We start from the raw sequence: 22,689 nt of genomic DNA on the forward strand, positions 1-22,689 counted from the left end.
TCAGCCGCTGCCCCTGGGTATAGATCGCCTTTGTTAGGAAGCATTTTACCCCCTAATGTAAAATTCCCGATACGAATTCAGATTTAGTCGGACCCCAATACAGATACTGTACACCGAATGAGAAACTGAAAAGACGATACAAATTCATATTTAGTCAAATCCCAATACAAATTTCATACACCGATCGGGAATCTAAGAAAAACGTTTTAAACAAGCATATTAATCAGTTTAATAAGTTGATGAAGTTGTTGGTCCTCTCTTAGGACGTAGGAGGGCTCATTACCCCTAAATATTGGCCAATTATGGCTATATAAAATTGGGACCCACAAATTCATCACCCCCTCAAACCTGACGTGGACGTTCCCAAGCAGACGAAGCAGAGGGGACAGGTAGGACCCAAAAAGTGACATGTCAAAAAATTTCAATACGTGTCTGCACAAAAGTAACGTGCCATCTTCCACGACACATCTTAATTCACCCGCGAGGGTATTTGAATACACACACGTGCTTCAATGTCTCACTCGAATACATTACCGCGTTACCTAAACACGTTCTTTTGACCCACAATTTTCTGCACTCACTCCACAAACATATGTAAGAGCCGCAAATACTAATTCTATTATCATCATCTTCTTGCAAACACATTCTATTATACTGTATATGCAACCAAATCAATAAACCCCATCAAATTTTCTTGAAATATTAAATATGGTGAAACCCACTAAATCTTCTGATTTATTATCATCTTCTTTATGTGTATCTTCATCATCTTCTTCTTCTTCGTCAATAAAGTGCAAAGGAGTGCGCAAGAGAAAGTGGGGAAAATGGGTTTCTGAAGTTAGACTACCCAACAGTAGAGAAAGAATATGGTTGGGTTCTTATGATACAGCAGAAAAAGCTGCCCGGGCATTTGACGCCGCGCAATTTTGCTTGCGCGGTGACATTGCAAAGTTCAATTTCCCGAATAATCCCCCGGAAATTGCTGACGCAAGGTCAATGAGTGCTGCCCAAATACAGGCGGCGGCTGCCCGGTTTGCCAACTCGGATCCGGAGCCCCTGGAAAGCATTTCGGGTCACATAGATAATTCGGATCTTTCTTCTTTGTCTTGTTCGTCTTCTGAATTGTTGGACGTAGAGTCGCCATCTAATTTTGTTTCCGATGCTTTAGTCCAAACAGATGGTGAAATGAGCCTTGATTCTGAATTTGTTGATTTGTTTTCCTCTTTAGAAAATGTCAATAACGAGTGCGATTTTGGGATGTTTTCGGGATTTGATGATCTCGCTGGTGACTTTTTTATACCACCGTTGCCCAATATCGACCCTGCAGAAGAGAACTATGATGGGCTCTCTTCACTTTGGAACTTCTGAGAGTTTTTCAAGATTTTCTTTTTGGCAAATGTGTCACAATTCTAGATAATTTTGCTGCTAGAATTATTGGCTCTCTTATGTTTATATATTTCCATCCGTTTCAATTTATGTGAACCTTTTTAAAATAAGAGGGTTAAACTTTATAACTTTGACCTTAAATTTTAACATAGATTTTTTAAATTTTAAAAATTAAATTTATATATTTGGATACTGCATAAAAAGTATTATAAATCATGATAATTTATAATTCAAATAATTTAGAAAAAATACAAAAAAAATGTGGTCAAAGAACAGTCTCGAAGACTCTCCAAATAGTAATAAGTTCATATAAATTGAAACAGAGAGTATTTAACACTATTCTTTTTTTCCCCTCTTTTCAAATTCTCTATGGCCATCAATTTTTTTTACCTGTATGCTCTATGGGTTATTTTTTGCGGTACAAATTAACGTACTATAAAGTCATCAGCAAATGAGATTTCCTTGAAGAACAAAAACTTCTTTAGGGAGTGTTCCCAAGGAGATATTTTGTGAATCATGCAATTTGTTTTGCTTCTTACCATGAAAATGAAATAACATCTTGTATCATGCTAATATACATTGATTTTTCCAAGTTTTGCACCTTACTGGAATATAATTCAATTGCCATAATGTAATAGATGCTAACCTATTACATGCCTGCGATAAAATTTGTAAATTGTAACTTAAACGTTTATCTTTTATTGTTATTATTGTTACTTATACGTGATATACTCTTCTTTAGGAGGACAGTCCAGTAATAAAAAATCACAACTCAGATTGTAATTATCACCCGTTTTAATAACGTTGGCCTCATAATGGATCATTCCCTATTCCCCTCATGTTAACTACTACTTGGACTAGATACTCGCTCCGTCTCATATTACTTGTCCATTTTTTTCTTTACACGCTCTTTAAGAAATCATAAATAAATGTGTATTTTTACAACATTACCCTTATCTCTCTCTCCAATAAATTGCACTCTAATCAATATTGATTACTTTAAAAAGTAATTAATGTTAAGGACAAAATACGAAAAATGTAATTAACTCTATCTTGATTTTTTAAATGGACAAGTACTTTGAGACGGATATATAGTACTCCCTCCGAATAAAAAAAAAATGTTCACTTAGCATTTTTATTCTTAGGTAAAAAAAGTGTTCACTTATTAAATCAAGAAACAATTAACCTTATCTTTTTAGATTTGCTCCTAAGTGTTATATGTCAAATTTCAATGCCTATTTAATTTGGGGTAGTTTAGTCAATTTATATATTTTTTCTTAGAGTGAGTAGTTTTTTAAAGGGTGTGCAAATGACTAGGTGGACTCTTTTTTTTATCCGGAGGGAGTAACGTTGACAACTAATACGAGATGGAGGGAGTAAAAGTTTAGACACCCTCGTAGTGGGTAAATATATCCACATATGAAGTGGGAGTGGAATTAACTTTATAGAACTTTTTATGAAGTTTAGGAACTGCCATGGTGCTCTTTCAAACCCGACTTGGCCACTCCCAGTCGCTCGTTAATTGTTTTACTCCCTCCGATCCATATTAGATGATTTTTATGGCTTTATATTAAGTCTAACATAAATGAACTTTTATATAACTAGGAAGGTATTAATTTTTTTTTAAAATTTACCCTTATTTAGATTAATAGGTTTTTACATAACTAAGAAACTATATTAAATAAGTATTAGAATACTAATTAATTAAGCTTAATTTACTGAAAGCTTAAAATTATGGCTATATAAAAAGGGTAATGATAAAAGGGCAGAATCATATGGGCAAAAATGGGCAGAAAAGTTAAAAAGTCTATATTGCCCTTATTAGTTTTGGGCTCCAAATATTCCTTTTTTTCCTCCAATAAGTTTCCCTCCCAAAGAGTCATAATTACTATCTTAGCATGGTTACATTTTTATCATCCCAATACATTAGACATCTAAATTAAATTTATATTTACAAGAACTTTAGGATTAAATTATATGAATTGAATTTGAATAAATATTAAATTCAACTGAAAAATTCTTACTTGTAAGAATTTCTAATGAAATGTTTAAAATTTACTTTTGGTTTATTAATTTAAATTGAACTACTATCAAAATATTTTTTGTTGTTTACATTTATTTACAAATTCAAATTATGATAATTTAATTTATTATAATATGAAATATATATATATATATATATATATATATATTAAACTAACTCTTCTGCATTTTACATGCTCATCATTTGTACATTTTAAAAGTAAGCAATCAACTTATAACTCACGTGTTTGCATACATGTTTCCATATATTTTAAATTTAAGCAATTGGCCCTCTTGCATTATGATATATGATGCAATACTTTCAAAGTAAATAATTGACTCCCTTAATATACAGCCATGCATTATGAATACACACACTTAAATACTGAATGATTTACCATCTCATATTTGAAGTTTTGTTTTTCTTATATTAAGAATTATGTTAATTGAATTAAATAAATATTAATTTAATTAAAAATAGTATATTAAAATTGTATTATTCTTAACCTTAAATTACATCGATCTATGACCGATTTTAATTCGCTTTTTTATTCAACACTATCTTATCTACCTTTTAATAATCTAATATATATATATGTGTGTGTGTGCAATTTTATTAGTATGTTCTTTTTATGTTACCAGACTTATTATTTCATTATTTTTTTTTATTAATTATGCGTGTTTTATTTTTAATGCATATTAAATTAATTAAGAATACAATTTTTGTGGAATTTTTATTAAGTACTGACATTCAAATGTGATAAATCAGTTTACATAGAGGAGAAAGATCACTTTACATAAGATAATGTTAAGTTTTAAAGATAAAGGTTTAAATCAATCGATAATATACAATAGCATAGGACGTTGGATGATTTGCACACAATATATATATATATATATATATATATATATATATATATATATATATATATATATATATATATATATATATATATATATATATATATATGTGTGTGTGTGTGTGTGCGCGCGCGCAATTTTATTAGTATGTTCTTTTATATTACCAGACTTATTATTTCATTATTTTTTTATTTAATTATGCATGTTTTATTTTTATGCATATTAAATTAATTAAGAATACAATTTTTGTGGAATTTTTATTAAGTACTGACATTCAAATGTGATAAATCAGTTTACATAAAGGAGAACGATCACTTTACATAAGATAATGTTAAGTTTTAAAGATAAAGGTTTAAATCAATGGATAATATACAATAACATATATATATATATATATATATATATATATAACTAATGATTTAGTTAAATATATTGTGACTACATTATCGAACAAGACATTAACTACATTATGACAACAAGTTTGTATGTAGATTTTAGCTACGCAAGTGAGTAAATGTGAGTAAGTAGTGAATTTGTTGCTATAATTAAACCGAAACAAGTGAATATACATGTTATTAAATTTATTATTTTGTGTCGTAGTTCTATCACAAAAAATTATTATAACAGTCTTAACTCTTTAATTTTTTTCTAATTCCTATAGTTGACTTGGTTGATCATCAGATGATTGCTTTCGACGAATTAACCAAGTTAAATTTTTGGTAGCATTCAACAAACACAATGTAATTATACATGTATTCAAACGTACTATCATAGGCTATATTTCTATCCCAAAATTATTTTCTACATATATAACTCTTTTTAGGATGTATGGATAGTGGACCAGAACCTATTTCTTCTATTTTCTAAGGAAGAACCGACATTTAATACAATTGTTAATTAATGAAATGTAAGATATATATATATATATATATATATTAGTTTCACATTTTTAGACGAATCTATGCGATTTTAAAATTAAATATATTTAAGACTTTAATTACAAACTTTAATTTAACCCGTTATATTATCCTTTAATGACGAATGTTCAAATTTTTTAAAAAAGAATTTTACATGGGCCAGACTTGAACTCGTGAATAGGCAGTCGCAAGGCTGGGCTAGTTACCGCTGGGTCGGAATAGTTTCATAGCTCAAGTGAGATTAATCAAATTATACTTATACGTTTGAATAACAAGAGGGGCATACTAACAAGATTAAGTTTATAAAAAATGGTTTAAATCAATCCATAATATACAACAACATATGACATTGGATAATTTACACAAGTATATATGAAAAAAATTAATGATTATTATAACTACATTATCGTATGAGACATTAGCTACTATACAACAATAAGTCTGTGTGTAGAAGTTAGCTACGTAAGTGAATAATATGGGTAAGTAGTGAATCTGTTGTTATAATTCAACCACACAATGTAATTATACATGTTATCAAATGTGTTATCTTGTGTCGTAGTTCTATCACAAAAAGTTAGTATTATAGTCTCAATTTTTTAATTTTTTTCTAATTTCTATAGTTAACTTGGTTGACCATCAGATGATTGCATTCGACAGATTAACCAAGTTAAACTATTTGTTAGTGTTCAACAAATATAATGTAATTATACAAGCATTCAAATATGGTATCTTAGGCTATAGTTCTACCACAAAATATTTTTCCACATATATAACTCTTGTGTATAGGTAGTAAACCAAAATTTGATTCTTTCATTTTTTTAAGAACCTAATTTTAATAAAATTGTTAATTAATGAAACGTGAGAAAAATATAAAAAAGATTAATTTACATATTTAGACGAATTTAGTGATTTTTTAAAAGAAAATATGTTTAAAACCTTAATTACAAAATTTCTTTTAATCTGTTATATTATTCTTTACAATATATGTTCAAATTGATAAAAGAACAAAATTTTGTGACACGCCCCAGACTCGAACTTGTGAACTGGTGATCACAAAGTTGGGTTGGTTACCGCTGGGCTGGAATAGCATCATCTGTTGAATGGGGTTAATCAGATCGTAGTTATCCGCTTGAAAAATTAGAAGGGTAGACTAATAAGATTAAGTTTATAAAGAGATGATTTAAATCAACCGATAATAAATAACAACATAGGACATTGCATGATCTGCATAAGTGTACATGAAAAAAAAATTAATGATTTAGCTAAATATATTGTAACTACATTATTGAATGAGACACTATATACTATACGACAACAAGTTCGTGTGTAGGAGTTAGCAACGTGAGTGAGAAAATGTGGGTAAGTAGTGAATTTTTTATAATTCAACCAAAATAATGTGATTATACATTTTATCAAATGTATTATCTTGTGTCGTAGTTCTACCACCAAAAAAGTTAGTATTATAGTCTTAATTCCTTAATTTTTTTCCTATTCTTATAGTTGACCATTAGATGATTGCATTCGGCAAATCAACCACGTCAAATTTTTTATTAGCATTCAACAAAACATGTAATTAGACAAGTAATTAAGTATAGCGTCTTGTGCTGCATTTATATCACAAAATTATTTTCTACATATCGAAGCAACACATATAACTCTTGTTATAGTATAGGTAGTAAGTCAAAATCTTATTTCTTTAATTTTCTTAGAAGAAACAAAAAAAAAGTTAATGGAATATGAGAAAAATATAAAAAAGATTAATTTCACAATTTTTAGACGAATTTATCCTAGGAAATTAAATATGTTAAAAACCGTAGTTATAAAATTTAATTTAACCTATTATATTATTATTTAATGATGTATGTTTAGCAAAGTCAAATTTGTTTTTAGCACGTAACAAAAATAATTTAATTATAGAAGTAATCAAATGTGCAATCTTATGATATAGTTTTGTCACTAAATTATTTTCTCCATATATAATTCTTAATACAGTATAGATTGTAAACGAAATCTTATTTCTTTCATTTTCTTAGAAAAATCTACAATTTAATATAATTATTAATTGGTGGATTATGGGAAAATAATAAAGCTTAATTCTACAATTTTAGACGAACTTACTCGATTTTAAAACTAAATACATTTAAACAGACATCACTAAAGGATAATATAAAATGGTTATTAAATATAGAAAATATCTAAACACATAATCAAGCTAGCCTTTCATTATTTTTCTACATTTACAGTTCTTTGTATGAAATTAGTAATAAGGTGTATATATGCTTTAACACATTATTTTATTCTACATCAAGTTAAAATTATTTTCGACATTTAATACAAGTAATCAAGCTATCCTTTCATTATTTTCTCCTTTAAAAAAAAAAACTTATAAGATAGTCAACATTTTTAGTTAAGATTTTTTATTTAAGTGTAGATATGAATAAGAAAAAGAAAAATAAATTTGTCAAAGTTTTAGAAAGACAACTCATTAAATGTATGTTAGTAGAAAGAGAGAGTTTTACTGCATTGGAAATATAAAATAATAAAAAGGAATAAAATTCAAAATTTTCATTTTACTTTTTCATAAAAAACATAATTGGCCCATAAAATGTGAGAAGTGTCCATAATATCCTCATAATCAATGTAAAATGTCTTAAATATCACTATCCTGCCAAAAAATCATTTTCCATATAAAAATCCATAAATAAGGCCCCAAAATTCCATCTCCCCATCAAAGCTTACGTGGATGTCCCCAAGCAGACGGGACAGGTAGGACCCCAGAAGTAAAGAAAGCTCTGACATGTCAAATTCCCCAACCTACGTGTCTGCACAAATCTAACGTGCCATCTTCCACGACACATCCGAATTCACTCACGAGGGAATTTGAATACACACACGTGCTTCAATATCTCCCTCGAAAACATTACCGCGTAATCTGAGCACGGTTCTTTTTGACTCACAATTCTTCACAGTTCACTCCACAAGCATATATAAGAGCCGCAAATACTAATTGCATTATCATCATCATCTTCTTCCAAATATATTCCATTATATATTATGCAAAAAACAAATCAATAAACCCTATCAGATTTTCTTGAAAATTAACTATGGTGAAACCGACTAAATCTTCTGAGTTATCATCATCTTCTTTTTGTGTATCTTCATCTTCACAAAAGTACAAAGAAGTACGTAAGAGAAAGTGGGGAAAATGGGTATTTGTGTTAGGTTTTTGAGTTTTCCCTTCCTATGTGGAATTTGATTAATAAAACCCAATCCAATTTGGACCAGGCCATTGTTGCCCAAAAATTTCTCTATATATAGGATCTATTTAGATCTTATTTTCAGAATATAAGAGTGAATTCATAGTAGCCATATAAAGAGAAAAACGTGAGAGAGAAAGTAGATTTTAGTCCAGAAATTTTCTGCTATAGTGTAACACCCCGTACCTTTAACGAAAGTTTTGACCACGATCCTAGACTTAGAACATCAGATAAAGAATGTGGAAATTGAAATTTTTCTGTTCAGTTGTGATATGGTGGTTTACGCCCATGAACAGTGACCGTATTTCAATTTACGACCATGAACAGTGCCCGTAAACTGAAACCAAGAATTTCTGAACATTCTGGAATTTGACATTTTGAGGTCATATGGTTAAATACGGACCGTATTTCACTTTACGGCCCGTATTTCAAAACGTATTTCGAATTTGGGAAAACTTCCTTGATGAAAGTTGTAGAGCATTGAAATACCTTTCCAACGGTATCTTACGGGGGTCAAACGGACATCTGTGCAAGGAGTTATGGCCATTTTACTGAAGCGACACAGTGCAGTCCAAAGTGCAGAATACGGTCCGTAAATCAATTTACGGCCCGTAAACTGACTTTACGACCAGCAGTGTTCAGGTCGTAAATTTCACTTTCACAGAACAATATATATTCGTCCATATCAGTTCAACTCATTATTTTTCATTCCTTCAAACCCTAGAACGACCTCCTACTCTCCTCCAACATCAAGAACACCAAGGTAAGTCCATTCTAATTATTCCAACTCAATTCTAACATATATCCTTGTAATCTAAACAATAAATCATCATTCCTAATATAGGGTTTTCAAGAAAACCCATCTCAAGATTCAAGAATCAAGATTTGGGAAATCTTCTCCAAAATTCAAGTCTTTAATTCAGGTTTTGGAGCAATTAAGGGTTTGCAACATATTTCCTTCCAAAGTGATTCAAGCTAGGTTTTGGGTGTTCTTCAATAGAAAAGTGAATTGTTAAATCTTGTTTAACAAATTAAGGTATGCCTCTTTTGAACATACTCTTTTGATCGATTTTTTTTATAAACTCTTTGATTTTGATTTGTATGTCTCTTTTGAAAAATCTTATTTTGGAATGCATGACTTCTTTTCTTGAAGGTTCTTTATTGAATAGAAAGGGTGAACTTCTCATACAAAACCCTAATGTATGTCTAAGATTTTAATAATGTTCTTACCCTTATCATTGATAGATTTGACGGGTTAGAATAGAGAAAATGGCATTGAAAGCTCGGTTATGATTTTTGGATATCAAATGATTTGTGGGCTGTTTTGGTATGATTAAATGGATAGAATTAGTTGGATATTGATATAAAATAATTGTTGTGATTGTTGTTGATGTTGTTGTTCTTGAATTTGGAAGTATAAATATTATTCAAGATCCTTTAATGAATGAAAGGAAAAGAAATCTTTTCATGTTCCTTGAACTCTAATTCATGTTTAAATAATGGTTAATGTGTGTGAGGGGACAAACCCACATTAAACCTAGATTGTAACAAACCTTATATATGTATGTGATATTATGAATGTTTTCCTCTATAAGATATGTTTAATAATGATGGTTAAGGGTTGGTAATGATATTCTCATTGATGATTTAAGACATGGAAATCTTTCGTAAAGAAGTTATACGTTTTCAAACATTGGTCGGAATAACTTATCCTTTCAATATGGCATAATGCTCCGTAATGATAATTTGACTACAAAGATGATTTCTTTTAGACAAGGTCATGCGTGTGTAGGGTCAAGCCCGCATCGAACCTTACACGAACTATACTACTTTGTGAAACTCGCTTTTCCCCATTATTGGATGATTGAACTTAAATCTTCTAAAGGTTAGACCTTCAACTTGTTTTGTTGTAAAATGGGTTTCTTAAACTTGAAATTTGAATAAGATATTTGAATAAGATTCTCAATCGGTGGTAACTTGAAATGCCTCTATTTGGGATGATGACTTGAGAAGTGAGGTTCGGCCCTAAGCCATAATTGATAATTTAGTAATATGACATTATTTGTATTTTTGTTTGTGTTTTTGTAACTGTATGGTAAAGTTGTGTTTGTCCAGAGGACGATTAGCCTCCGTGGTTTCCTAACCAGGAGTATCGATTGATTGATTAGTTTGCCTATGAGTGGCTTGCTTTCTATCTTGTTTCCTGTGAGTGGCTTGTAGTGATATAGAATTCGTAAGTGAAATTCTTGGCATGGTAAATGGTAAAGAGTTAAATTGATATGCCTTTCGTTGATCGATATGTGTAATGAACTTAAATGTTATTGACGGTATGACTGCTTTGAGACAATTGGTGAATCGGCTTCTATGCCATGGACTTTGTTGTTCTGTTTGCCTTGCTATTCGGGAGGAGGAGTAGCCACTATGGATCCTAGTGTATTAATTGCCTTGCCATTCGGGAGGAGGAGTGGCCACTCCCGGGTTCGCTACATGGGGTGCATTAATGGCCTTGCTATTCGGGAGGAAGAGTAGCCACCGTGAATCTATATTTCGGTGTATTGCGCAGTGTGCCTAGCCATTCGGGAGGATGAGTGGTTACCGGGGATTTCATATCCCGGTGTGTTTATGCCTAGCCATTCGGGAGGATGAGTGGTCACCGAGACTTTATAATTCGGTGTGGTGAGTTGTGACAAGGGAACCCTACGGTCATTCCCTCGATGTGATTGATTCTTGGGCTTGTGTCAGTATGTAAAATATTCGTATATGTGTAATATTCGTAATCTCTCATGGAACCGTTGTTGACAATCATGATCAATTTGAAAGGCATAATTAAAAGTTGTAACTTAACAAAAGACTTCATAATCGATTTTTTTGATAATTCTTATGGAGATACACATGTTGAATACTTGTTTCTATATTGATTAATGGATTTGTAAACTGTTTAACAAATGATATTGAGAATCACAAAGTGGAATGGCTGTTTTTATGCTATCTTTTTCAGAACTGATTTCTTTATATATTATTATATTTTATTTTCATAATACTTGTTGTCCCCGAGGCACTCACTGAGTACAAAAGTACTCAGGCATACCATTGTTGTTTTTGATGGTATGTTAGGTAACGAAGAAGAGCAGGTTCGTGATACTTTCGACGCTTAATAGGACTTGCTACTGCTGTGGATTTGGTGAGCCCACATCCTTGTTCGTGGGACACTTTCCGTTTCATTTATTATTCTAGATTTCCGGGCTGCGTCCCGAAGTTTGACGATTGTTATGTCTCTTAGAAGCTCCATAGATAGTTGTCAGAATTGTTGGTAGATTGTCAAAAGTCTCGTACGACTTAATGGGTGTTTGCCACGTTGATGGCCATTGCTTATAAAGACTTCCGCTGATTTAATTCATGTGTTACATTTAATTTATAAATTGTTGGAGGCGAATATTGAACCTGGCGGGTTCAAGTATTATTATTATGTCGTTTAGGTTCTTCCGATGTTGTTCATGACGTCGGATGCCGGTCACGTCTAGGGTGGGTTTTGGGGCGTGACATATAGCAGTCCACTTTAAATTGTGTTTCCTGATTCGTTAACCGTTGGATCGTGCTGAAATTTGAACTGTGGGTTCTCAACATCTGGTTCTTAGATTTCAACGGTGATCGGATTTTGTGGTCTTTAGCTCCTGTTTTTTACTATGAACAGGAGCTCGTTTTTGGGGTTATTTCTCTCCTTTCTTTACTAGTTTTGGTGCTATCTTTTATGTATTGTTTCTCGGTGCTTGGCTTTGTTGTTGTAGCCATTTAGAGAACATTGTTGTAACTCTTGTTGATTTTAGTGGAGCTTTTGTGAGCCGGAGGTCCCGTGGATGTTTCCTCTTCACCTTGAAGGGTTTTACCACGTAAATTTGGTGTCTCTTGCATTCAAATTTTTGCTTACTTTGCTATTTTATTGTTGGTATAGCTGCTGCCCCGATTACCATTTATGCTAGTGTTTATTGTATTCTCTTGGTTCAAATAGTGTGGGAAGTTTTGACTTAGGTATTTCTTCCACTGTTACCTTGTTGTGCAATTTGGTTATTGCTTGTTTCTTCCCAACAAAGTGGTATCAGAGCTTGTGGTTGTATTTGGTTGTGTTGATTGTCTATTTGAATGATGGAGGCAAATATGAGCAAGATGGTTTGTTTAAATGACAGTAATTACCATATTTGGAAAAGCAAGATGAAAGATCTTCTATTTGTCAAGAAATTGCATTTACATGTGTTTGCTTCTAAGAAACCCGAGTCTATTGAAGATGAGGATTGAGAATTTGAGCACTTACAGGTTTGTGGCTATATTAGTCAATGGGTTGAAGATAATGTTTGAAATCATATTGTGAATGAGACAAATGTTAAAAGCTTGTGGGAAAAGCTCAAGACACTTTATGCTCCGAAGACTGGCAATAATAAGTTGTTCCTACTGAAACAGTTGATGAATATTAGATACAAAGAGGGAAGTCCTATTTCTGATCATATAAATTGTTATATCCCGTATTTTTGCACATTCGGATAATTTGAGATAATTGTGACTAGTAAGAGATAAGGCAATATTTTTGATCTTATTTAATACATAAGTTGTTCATGAAAATATTGATGCGGAAATATTGAGGAAGGCTAAGGGCAAAATTGGAAATTTGGAAAATAGTTTCATGAATTACAAAAATTAGTCATTAAATAATTGGGCTTGGAAAAAAAAAAGGCCCAAGTGTGGCCGGCCAAGGGTATATGGGCCAAGGCCCATGTGGAAGCTAAATTAGTAATAAAAAGTAAGGACCCATTATCATTTTATCATCTTCCATTCAAGAACATTCAAGAAAAATCTTGAGAGCAAAAGACCACCCTATTCGGCCAAGAAAGAAAAAATTTAAGGCCATCAATCTTGATCCAAAAAAATATATCCTCCTTGTATTCCTACTAATTCAAGGGTCCTCTTTAACGTGGTATAATTGTTGGAGCAAGAAAACTACTTTTGTTGCAAGTCCAAATTTCTAGTCAAGTGGGAAATTAAGGAAAAAGGTAAGAATTCTTATTCTTTTATATGTTATGGAAGGTTTATGCATATTGTAGTATGTAGAAAAGAATGAAAATCATGGAAATAATGTGTGTGGTATGTGGCCGTGTGGGTGTGTGTGTGTAATTGTGGCCGTGTAGGTGTTGTAGGGCGGAGAAGAAATGAATTAATTTTACTTAGTGTGTTAGTTGTGTTGTTGTGGACTTTATGATGCCAATGAAGGTATAATGGTTCAAGTCGGCATTGAAATTGGTTGTGGGTCGTTGGAGGAATTAATGCGATTTTAATATGGTTTTATGTAATTGTGAGAATGAAGTTGTTAAAGTATGAATTGTTGTTGTAGTTTATGAATTGGAAAGAAGAAAATGTGTTGTGGTAGCTTTTGTTGTATTTGTAGGGTTTCGGGTGGAATAGAGTTTGGTTGGATTGTTTTGAATGTTGAGCGGGTTACTAATGTTAGTATATGTTTCAAATTGATTGTTGGTATTGTTGAAATGATTGTTGGTATGGTTGTTGATAAATTTGGCCGAGTTAAATTCTCGGGGTTGTTGTATTTACAGGGGAGATGTTGCCGAAATTTCTGTAGACAAGTGCTAGTTAGAATTGAATTTCTAAGTACTTGTAGCTAATGTTTGGTAATTAATAACGTTATTGTAGATCTTGGGGAGCCCGAGGCTTGAGTTGGAATTAGCTTAGGAGGCGAGCGAGGTATGTAAGGCCTAACCTTTTCTTCTTTGGCATGATCCTTATGAAATAAGTATATGATATATATGTATGGTTTCGAAAAGATTCTTATTCTTAGAGCCACTAGGATGGCTAACGTTCTTGATTTCCATAAGCTGTTTCGTATGGTTTCAATGCGTGTCCATAATGTCTGAAGTTCGGCCAATATGTTTCCGAATGGTATTCGAGAAATGAATGATTTGACCAAAGTCTTGAACCTTCAAATGCTAGCACGAGCGATTATTCCATCGAGTCTTTGACATACTTGATACGTACATATGATTCTAAAATTTCTATTTGATATGATCCATAACAATATCCGAGAGGTACTTGACATGATTTTGGCCTTAATTTTCCAAAAATGGCTTCTGAAATGCTTATAGAACGTTCTGTACTTCAAACACTCGTAACTTTCTTATACTAAGTCGGATCGATCTGAAACTTGTTTCTGAGCCTTCAGGGGTCGGTAAGTATACATATCCATCGAGTCTTGATTTACGTGCATATGATTTCTCACTACTCTGCTCGTGCATACTACCATTATATCGTTCGCCGGGTCCCGGGCCGATTTTGTTATCGTGCGCACTATGTTACATTCGGCAGTATGATGTGTTATGGTTCCCGAGTCCCTTGCCATAGGGTCGGGTACCACTTATATACAGCGTTATGATGTGATATGACATATGATGTGTATGATGTTATGACGTGCTATGATGATACGATATGTTCGGGATTGTACGGAGATTTGAAACCTTCTGGAGTATGATGTGTTGTGGCGCCATTGTCGGAGTGGCGACCACGTTCCTGAGCCCTATGCATGACTCTTATATATGCATCATTTGTGTTTTAAAACGTGCTTCTTGGTATATTGATTTTTATACTCATTTTCCGTACTTGGTATTTCCGTTATGATTTTGGATAATGTATTTCATGCTTTACATACTCAGTACCTATTTCGTACTGACCCCCTTTCTTCGGGGGCTGCGTTTCATGCCCGCAGGTACAGACGTTCGTTCTGGTGACCCGCCAGTGTAGGATACCTATTCTGCTACTTTGGAGTGCTCCTTTGATCCGGAGCCCATACTTTTGGTACAGATCTTTCGTTGTACATGTTTCTGTATATATATATGTATGACTATTTGGGGTACGGCGGGGCCTTGTCCCGTCATATGTTTCTATTGTTGTTTGTAGAGGCCTGTAGACATATATGTGGGTCATGGGTCATCATTGTTTAGTTATGTCTGTGATCGGTGTCTTAAGCGGTCCCGTCTGCTGTGATGGCCGAAACGACCCATATGGGTGTGCCTGGATGTATATATTTGGGCGATGTGTTTTCCGCCAGCTTTGTCGGCTTCTGTATGATATTTTGATATATATGACCGCTTAAGACGACATCTGATTTCAATATCTATATAACTTAATGTATGCTGAATACAGATAAGTCCTTGATATGTCGATTTGATAAGTGAGTGTGTATGGGTGTCCAGCTAGGGCACTAGTCACGGCCCACGGGGTTGGGTAGTGACATAAATGATTTTCAGGTTGTCCTTGATCAGCTATCTGGAATGGGTGTCAAGTTTGATGAAGAAATACAAGGACTTTGGCTTCTTAATACTTTGCCAGACTCTTGGGAAACCTTTAGAGTTTCTTTGACTAATTCTGCTCCCAGTGATGGTGTAACTATGGAATATGCTAAGAGTGGTGTTTCGAATGAAGAGATGAGAAGAAGATCTCAAGCTTCGTCTTCTTCAGCTTCTCACTTCGATGTTTTGGTTACTGAAGACAGAGGGAGAAGCAGTTTCAGAGGTCAAAATGATAGAGGTTAAAGTAGAAGAAAGTCAAGATCATCTAGGTACAAGAATCTTACATGTGACTATTGTCACTTGAAAGGACATATCAAGAAACATTGCTACAAGTTTAAGAGAGACCAGAAAAAGCAAAAGAAAGATGGAGATAATGAAAAATGTGTTGCTATTGTTGCTAAAAATGATCTTCTTGTTGCTTGTGGTAAAAATGATATCAATCTTGTTTGTGATGAGTCTACCTAGTTTGTGAATTCAGGTGCCACTTCTCATGTCACGCCAAAGAAGAAATTATTTTCTTCTTATACTCTAGGTAATTTTGGAATGTTACGAATGGGCAATGATAGTGAGGTTGAGGTATTTGGTATTGGCACAGTTTGCTTGAAAAGTAAGAATGGTTCGAGGTTGGTTCTTAACAATGTCAAGCATGCTCCAGATGTTCGTCTGAATTTGATTTCTGTAGGAAAACTTGATGATGAGGGTTATGATCAAACCGTTGGTGGTGGTCAGTGGAAGCTAATTAGAGGTTCAATGGTTGTGGCTCGAGGTAACAAGATATCTGACTTGTACTTATTTCAGGGCTCCATTTGTGGTGACTCATAAATTTGGTGGAGAATGATACTTCATCAGAGTTATGGCATAGAAGGCTGAGTCATATGAGCTAGAAGGGGATTGATAATTTGACTAAGAAGAATTTGCTTTCTGGAGTGAAACAAGCAAAGTTAAAGGGATGCGTTCATTGCTTAGCCGGGAAACAGAAAAGGGTTTCTTTTCACAGTCATTCACCTTCAAGAAAGCTTGATTTGTTGGAGTTGGTACATTCTGATTTGTGTGGTCCTTTTAAAACTTTTTAGGCCTTGGTTGAGAGACAAACAGGGAAGAAACTAAAATGCATCTGCTCAGACAATGGTGGTGAATACATTGGTCCTTTTGATAATTATTGTAGATAGCAGGGTATTCGGCATCAGAAAACTCCTCCAAAGACTCATCAGTTAAATGGTTTAGCAGAGAGGATGAACAGAACTCTAGTTGAGAGGGTGAGATATTTGCTTTCAAATGCTAAGCTGCCAGATTCATTTTGGGCAGAAGCACTTAATACTGCTGCTTATGTTATCAATTTATCTCTTACTGTTGCTTTGGATGGTGATGTCCCCGACAGAGTTTGGTTTAGTAAGGATGTCTCTTTTGCTCATCTGAGAGTTTTTGGGTGTAAGGCTTTTGTGCATGTTCATAAGGATGAGAGGTCAAAGCTAGAAGTTAAAACTAGGCAATGTATCTTCATTGGTTATGGTCATGACAAATTTGGCTATCGTTTCTATGATCCAATTGAGAAGAAACTTGTTAGAAGCCGTGATGTTGTGTTCTTTGAAGACCAGACAATTGAAGATTTTGACAAAGCTGAGAAGGTTGATTCTCAGAGCAATGAGAGCTTAGTTGATGTTGATCCAGTTCCTGTGACTATTGCACCTGAAGAAAATCTTCAAAATGATGAAGATCAAGTTGATAATGAAGATAATGATCATGTTTAGAATGACAAGCATGATGTTGTTAATGCTCCAATGGAAGATGATGTGATTGGCCAGCAACCGGCTGCTATTGATGCTCCAGAGAGTTCTCTCAGAAGATCTATTAGAGAGAAAGTACCTTCATCTCGTTATTCTCCGAATGAGTTTGTACTCTTGACTGATGGGGGAGAACCTGAAAGTTTTGATGAGGCCATGGATAGTGAAGAAAAAGAAAGGTGGTTTGATGCTATGCATGATGAGATTAAATCATTGCATGATAATCATACATTTGATCTGGTTAAGCTTCCTAGAGACAAAAAAACTTTGAAAAATTGGTGGTTTTTTTGGGGTGAAACATACAGATGGTAACTGTCACGAACCGTCTAGGGGCCGCGACGAGCGCCCGGTGCTAGCCCACCCGGGCACCCCTTGGCTTGCACTTACACTTACATCTAGGTGAGCCACATAATTAAACATACATTTCTATTCATCAGTCATACTAGTCCCATTGGACAACAATGCCTTTATATCATCATTGGCATCTATACCACGTCAATGTACATGAGCCGACAAGGCTAACAAAATGATATACAAAATATAGGCCGACAAGGCAAAACACATCTAACCACATACACATGTCTACGAGCCTCTAAGGAGAGTATGTCATATCACATAAGCGGGACAGGACCCCGCTATGCCCATAATTATGTACACAAAATAATAAGTACCCAAAAACTATAGCTCCGAATGAAATGGAGCTCCGCTATGTAGTCCCTGAGAATGTAGTTATAGATCAAGCCTGTCTCCCTGTGCACCTGCGGCCATGACGCAGCGTCCACAAACAAAAGGACGTCAGTACGAAGAATGTACTTAGTATGTAAAGCATAATCAATATCAATATAGAAGCATAATGAATAACATGAGGAATAGCACAAGATGGGAGATGGTAATATCATCGTCATAGGAACTTACTTGCCTTTCATAGGAACTTTCCATTTCTAATGTGTATTTGTGCACATACATCCATATCCGTATCCATAATCGTATCCGTTCCATATTTGTACTCATATTCGTATACATACTCGTGTCTATGTCATATACACAATCATATCATATACATAGCATACCCGACCTTGCAGGATCGGTGTTTCATACATACTTGGCTAGCCAAGGCTCAAGGTTACACATACCTGGCCCTACCAAGGCTTCAGGGATTCATCTACCTGGCCCTACCAAGGCGTCAGGGTTATCCGTACCATCTGCAGAGGTGTGCGCGCATTACATATTCATACATATACATCTATATATATTCTACCCGGCCATATGAGCTCGGGGTTTCTTAATAGTCATACATAGATACATATACACAATAGCACATAATCATCTTTACTATTATAATTACTATCATCATCGTCATCGTTATCATCATCCATTACATCTATCTTTATAGGCTTACTCGTCATACGAGGAACTTAGTACAATCGTAGCGTATCAAGAATCGTGAGCTTACAAGCTCGGAAGATCAAATCATTTGAAAGATATCATAGTCTTATAGAAGATTTAGACGTTTGGCCAAAGAACCATGCCTTATGAAAGAAGGGTTAGCCTTACATACCTTTCCGTTCAACTATTTACCACTTGCACGTTCTCCTTTGACGCTCGCGTTTCTACCTTCATTAAAGTCATACTATCATTAGAAATCGATAGCTAGCACACATGACTAAAACTAGAGAAAATCGGACATCATCTCCTTCATTTATACGACATTCCCCTATAGCGTATATCAACTCCCGAACGTCAATAATACATTCACAATACTATAACGATAGTCATTATTCATCCACATTATCCATATTCTAGACTTACTTTCAATCATCCATATCCATGGCCATAACGCACGACGACGTCCATTCACATACATTGCTCATCTCATGTTCTCAACATCATTTATAACATATTTACATCACAACACATCAAGAATCATAACTCAATTCAAGCTATTTCTCAAAATGGCACTATTCCACATTCATGACCCATTTTTATATACCCTTCTACAATCCAAGTATTTCAACTCTCAAATACCTTAAACAAGATAGAAATATCATAAATATTACCTTAGACGTCGTAGGAACAAGCCTTGGTTGATAATACTTCACTTGAGCAAAAACCCTAGTTCATCTCCAATGAGATTTCTTGACTTGTATGATCTTTAATGGGTTTTCTTACACTTGATTCACTTGGTTTATGTTGTTGATCACTAATAATCCTTGAATTCTTGTGGAATAAATGTAGAGAGATGTTTTATAGAGAAGGGGTGAAGTGTGGAAATGAAATAATAAACTTGGTCCCCTTTTTAATAACCCAAAATCTGATCTGGAATGAACAGTCGTCGAAAGTGCAACAGTGGTCGTAAACTCAGTTTACGGTCCGTATTCCAGTTTACGGGCTGTATTTCGTGGACGTATTTAATCATAACAGAACCAGAAAGTCAGGCTGAGACATGGTGATTTACGAACACAGTTTACGGGCCGTATTTCAGTTTACGGTCCAATTTCAAGTCGTCTTTAACCATTCAAGCATTTGACAGAAAGTTGAAGTTTTGGAAGTTGAAATACGACATGGCAGTTTACGACCCGTAAACTATTTTACGGTCCGTATTTCATTTTACGATCAACTGGCCAAAGTGCAAATCTGCAACTTTCCACATTTTCAGAACCTATAGCTAGTCATTATGGAGCATAACCTATCTCTTATTGCAATTTCCTTTGGAATCTTACTTAGGGTCGTCAAACGTCGTTCCCTTCTTATTAAAACATCGTACACGCTATGCCCTTTGTTAGCCTATCCACTGTACGTTCGCGGGGAAATTTTCAAGGTGTAACAGTAACCCAGTTCCATGGTACAAGGCTAGATTGGTTGTTAAGGGCTTTAATCAGAAGAAGGGAGTTGATTTTGACGAAATCTTTTCTCCTGTTGTGAAGATGTCATCCATTCAGGTTGTTCTGGGCTTGGCTGTAAGTCTAGATTTAGAGTATTGCTTGATTGCCGGGATAGCAGTTTCCTCCACATAGTCGGGAGGGGGAGAGCTGCCAGGGTTTTGGGTTTGCCTTCATATGTGGAATTGGATTAATAAGACCCAATCCTATTTGGACCAGGCCACTTTTGCCCAAAAATTTCTCTATATATAGGATAAATTTAAGTCTTATTTTCAGAATACAAGAATGAATTCATAGCAGCCATATAGAGAGAAAAACGTGATAGAGAAAGCAGATTTTCGTCTAGAAATTTTCTGCTACAGCAGTCCACTTTAAATTGCTTTTTTCTATACGTTAACCGTTGGATCGTGCTGAAATTTGAACTGTGGGTTCTAAACATCTTGTTCTTCAATTGCAACGGTGGAGATCGGATTTTGTGGTATTTAGCTACAGTTTTCGAGTATGAACAGTAGCTCATTTTTGGGGGTTATTTCTCTCCTTTCTTCACTAGTTTTGGTGCTATCTTTTATGTATTGTTGCTCCGTGCTTGGCTTTGTTGTTGTAGACATTTGGAGAACATTGTTGTAACTCTTGTTGATTTTAGTGGAGGTTTTGTGGGCCGAAGGTCCCATGAATGTTTCCTCTTCACCTTGAAGGGGTTTTACCACGTAAATTTGGTGTCTCTTGCATTCGATTTATTTTTGCTCGCTTTGCTATTTTATTGTTGGTATAGCTGCTGCTTCGATTTCCATTTGTGATAGTGTTTATTGTCTTCTCTTGGTTCAAATAGTGTGGGAAGTTTTGACTTAGGTATTTCTTCCGCTGTTATCTCGTCGTGCAATTTGGTTATTGCTTGTTTCTTCCCAACAATCTGAAGTTAGACTACCCAACAGCAGGGAAAGAATATGGTTGGGTTCTTATGATACAACAGAAAAAGCTTCCCAGGCATTCGACGCTGCGCAATTTTGCTTGCGCGGCGACGCCGCCACCCCATTAATCCGCTGGAAATTGGTAATAGAAGGTCAATGAGTGTTGTCGAAATACAAGTGGCAGCTGCCCGGTTTGCCAACTCGGATCTAGAGTCCCGGAAAAGCGTTTCGGGTCACATAGATGATTCAGATATTTCTTCTTTATCTTCTTCATCTTCTGAATTGTTACAAGTAGAGTCGCCATCTATTTCGGTTTTTAATATTATGGTCCAGACAGATGGTGAAATGACTGAAATGACACATGATTCTGGATTTGTAGACATTCTTTTCTCTTCAGAAAATGCCAATAACGAGTACGATTTTGGGATGTTTTCAGGATTTGACAATCTTGCCGGTGACTTTTTTATACCGCCATTCCCTAATATCGACCCTGTAGAAGAGAACTATGATGGGTTCTCTCCAATTTGGAACTTCTGAGAGTTTTTTCAAGATATTTTTTGGGCAAGAGTGTCACAATTCTAGATATTTTTGCTGCTAGAATTATTGGCTCCTTTATCGTTTATGTATTTAGGACTACTCTTTTTTTTTTTTTTAGTTCCAATTTTTGTTCTCTATGGTTATCACTTTTTTTGCACCTGTAGGCTGTATGGGTAATTTTTTGAGGTACAAATCAACATACTGTTTAAGTCATAAGCACATGAGATTTCCTGGAAGATTACAAAAACTTCTTTTAGGAAAATGCTCCCAATTAAGGAGATTCTTTTGTGAATCATGTAATTTGTTTGGGTTCTTACCATGTAAATAAAATCAAATCTTGTATCTTTTTTTTTTTTTGATTAAAAAATCAAATCTTGTATCATTTCCTATGTATTGATATATTTCGAGTACTGCAACATCATATAATTCAACAGATGCTAACCTATTACATGCCTGCAATTAAATTTGTATCTTAATTGATTTTTTTTCTTGTTATTATAGGTACTTAAACGTTAATATACTCTTCTTTAGGAGGACAGACCAGGTATCAAAATGTCACAAATTAACTGTAGTTAAAAACTTAAAATGATCCGTTTGAATATCATTGGCCTCATAATGGGACATTCCTGATTCGCAATGTGTTAGTTACTACTACCTGGAGATAAAAATTTGGACTCCCTTGGTGAAGGATTTTACTATCTCTCTTGTCAAAATTTATGAATTTGAGTTTCAAAAATTTCAAGCAGGATAAATCAGTTGACCATGAAAATTTCAAATACAATTGGAAGTTGTATTTGAAAT

The 22,689-nt window shown here is 34.3% G+C and overlaps 1 protein-coding gene, 1 long non-coding RNA gene and 1 pseudogene across 2 annotated transcripts; all 3 read left to right on the forward strand.

The window, feature by feature from the left end:
* The first annotated feature begins 544 nt into the window (after positions 1-544).
* LOC132642498 (ethylene-responsive transcription factor ERF017-like) lies at positions 545-1,474 on the forward strand. The gene has a single exon (XM_060359660.1). The coding sequence runs from the start codon at positions 709-711 to the stop codon at positions 1,366-1,368; it is 660 nt and encodes a 219-aa protein (XP_060215643.1). The 5' UTR covers positions 545-708; the 3' UTR covers positions 1,369-1,474.
* A 6,750-nt stretch (positions 1,475-8,224) lies between these two features.
* On the forward strand, positions 8,225-22,411 carry LOC132640900 (ethylene-responsive transcription factor ERF017-like; annotated as a pseudogene).
* LOC132640902 (uncharacterized) lies at positions 8,969-13,376 on the forward strand. Its single transcript, XR_009582480.1, has 3 exons — positions 8,969-9,206; positions 9,288-9,479; positions 11,558-13,376. It is a non-coding gene; the product is annotated as an uncharacterized LOC132640902 (long non-coding RNA).
* Positions 22,412-22,689: the final 278 nt, after the last annotated feature.

The sequence above is a fragment of the Lycium barbarum genome, chromosome 5 (genome assembly GCF_019175385.1).
Source record: "Lycium barbarum isolate Lr01 chromosome 5, ASM1917538v2, whole genome shotgun sequence".
Classification (NCBI taxonomy): Eukaryota; Viridiplantae; Streptophyta; class Magnoliopsida; order Solanales; family Solanaceae; genus Lycium; species Lycium barbarum.

Excerpts from the sequence above, each read along its gene's own strand:
- LOC132642498 (XM_060359660.1), top strand. The coding sequence starts at position 709 with ATGGTGAAACCCACTAAATCTTCTGATTTATTATCATCTTCTTTATGT.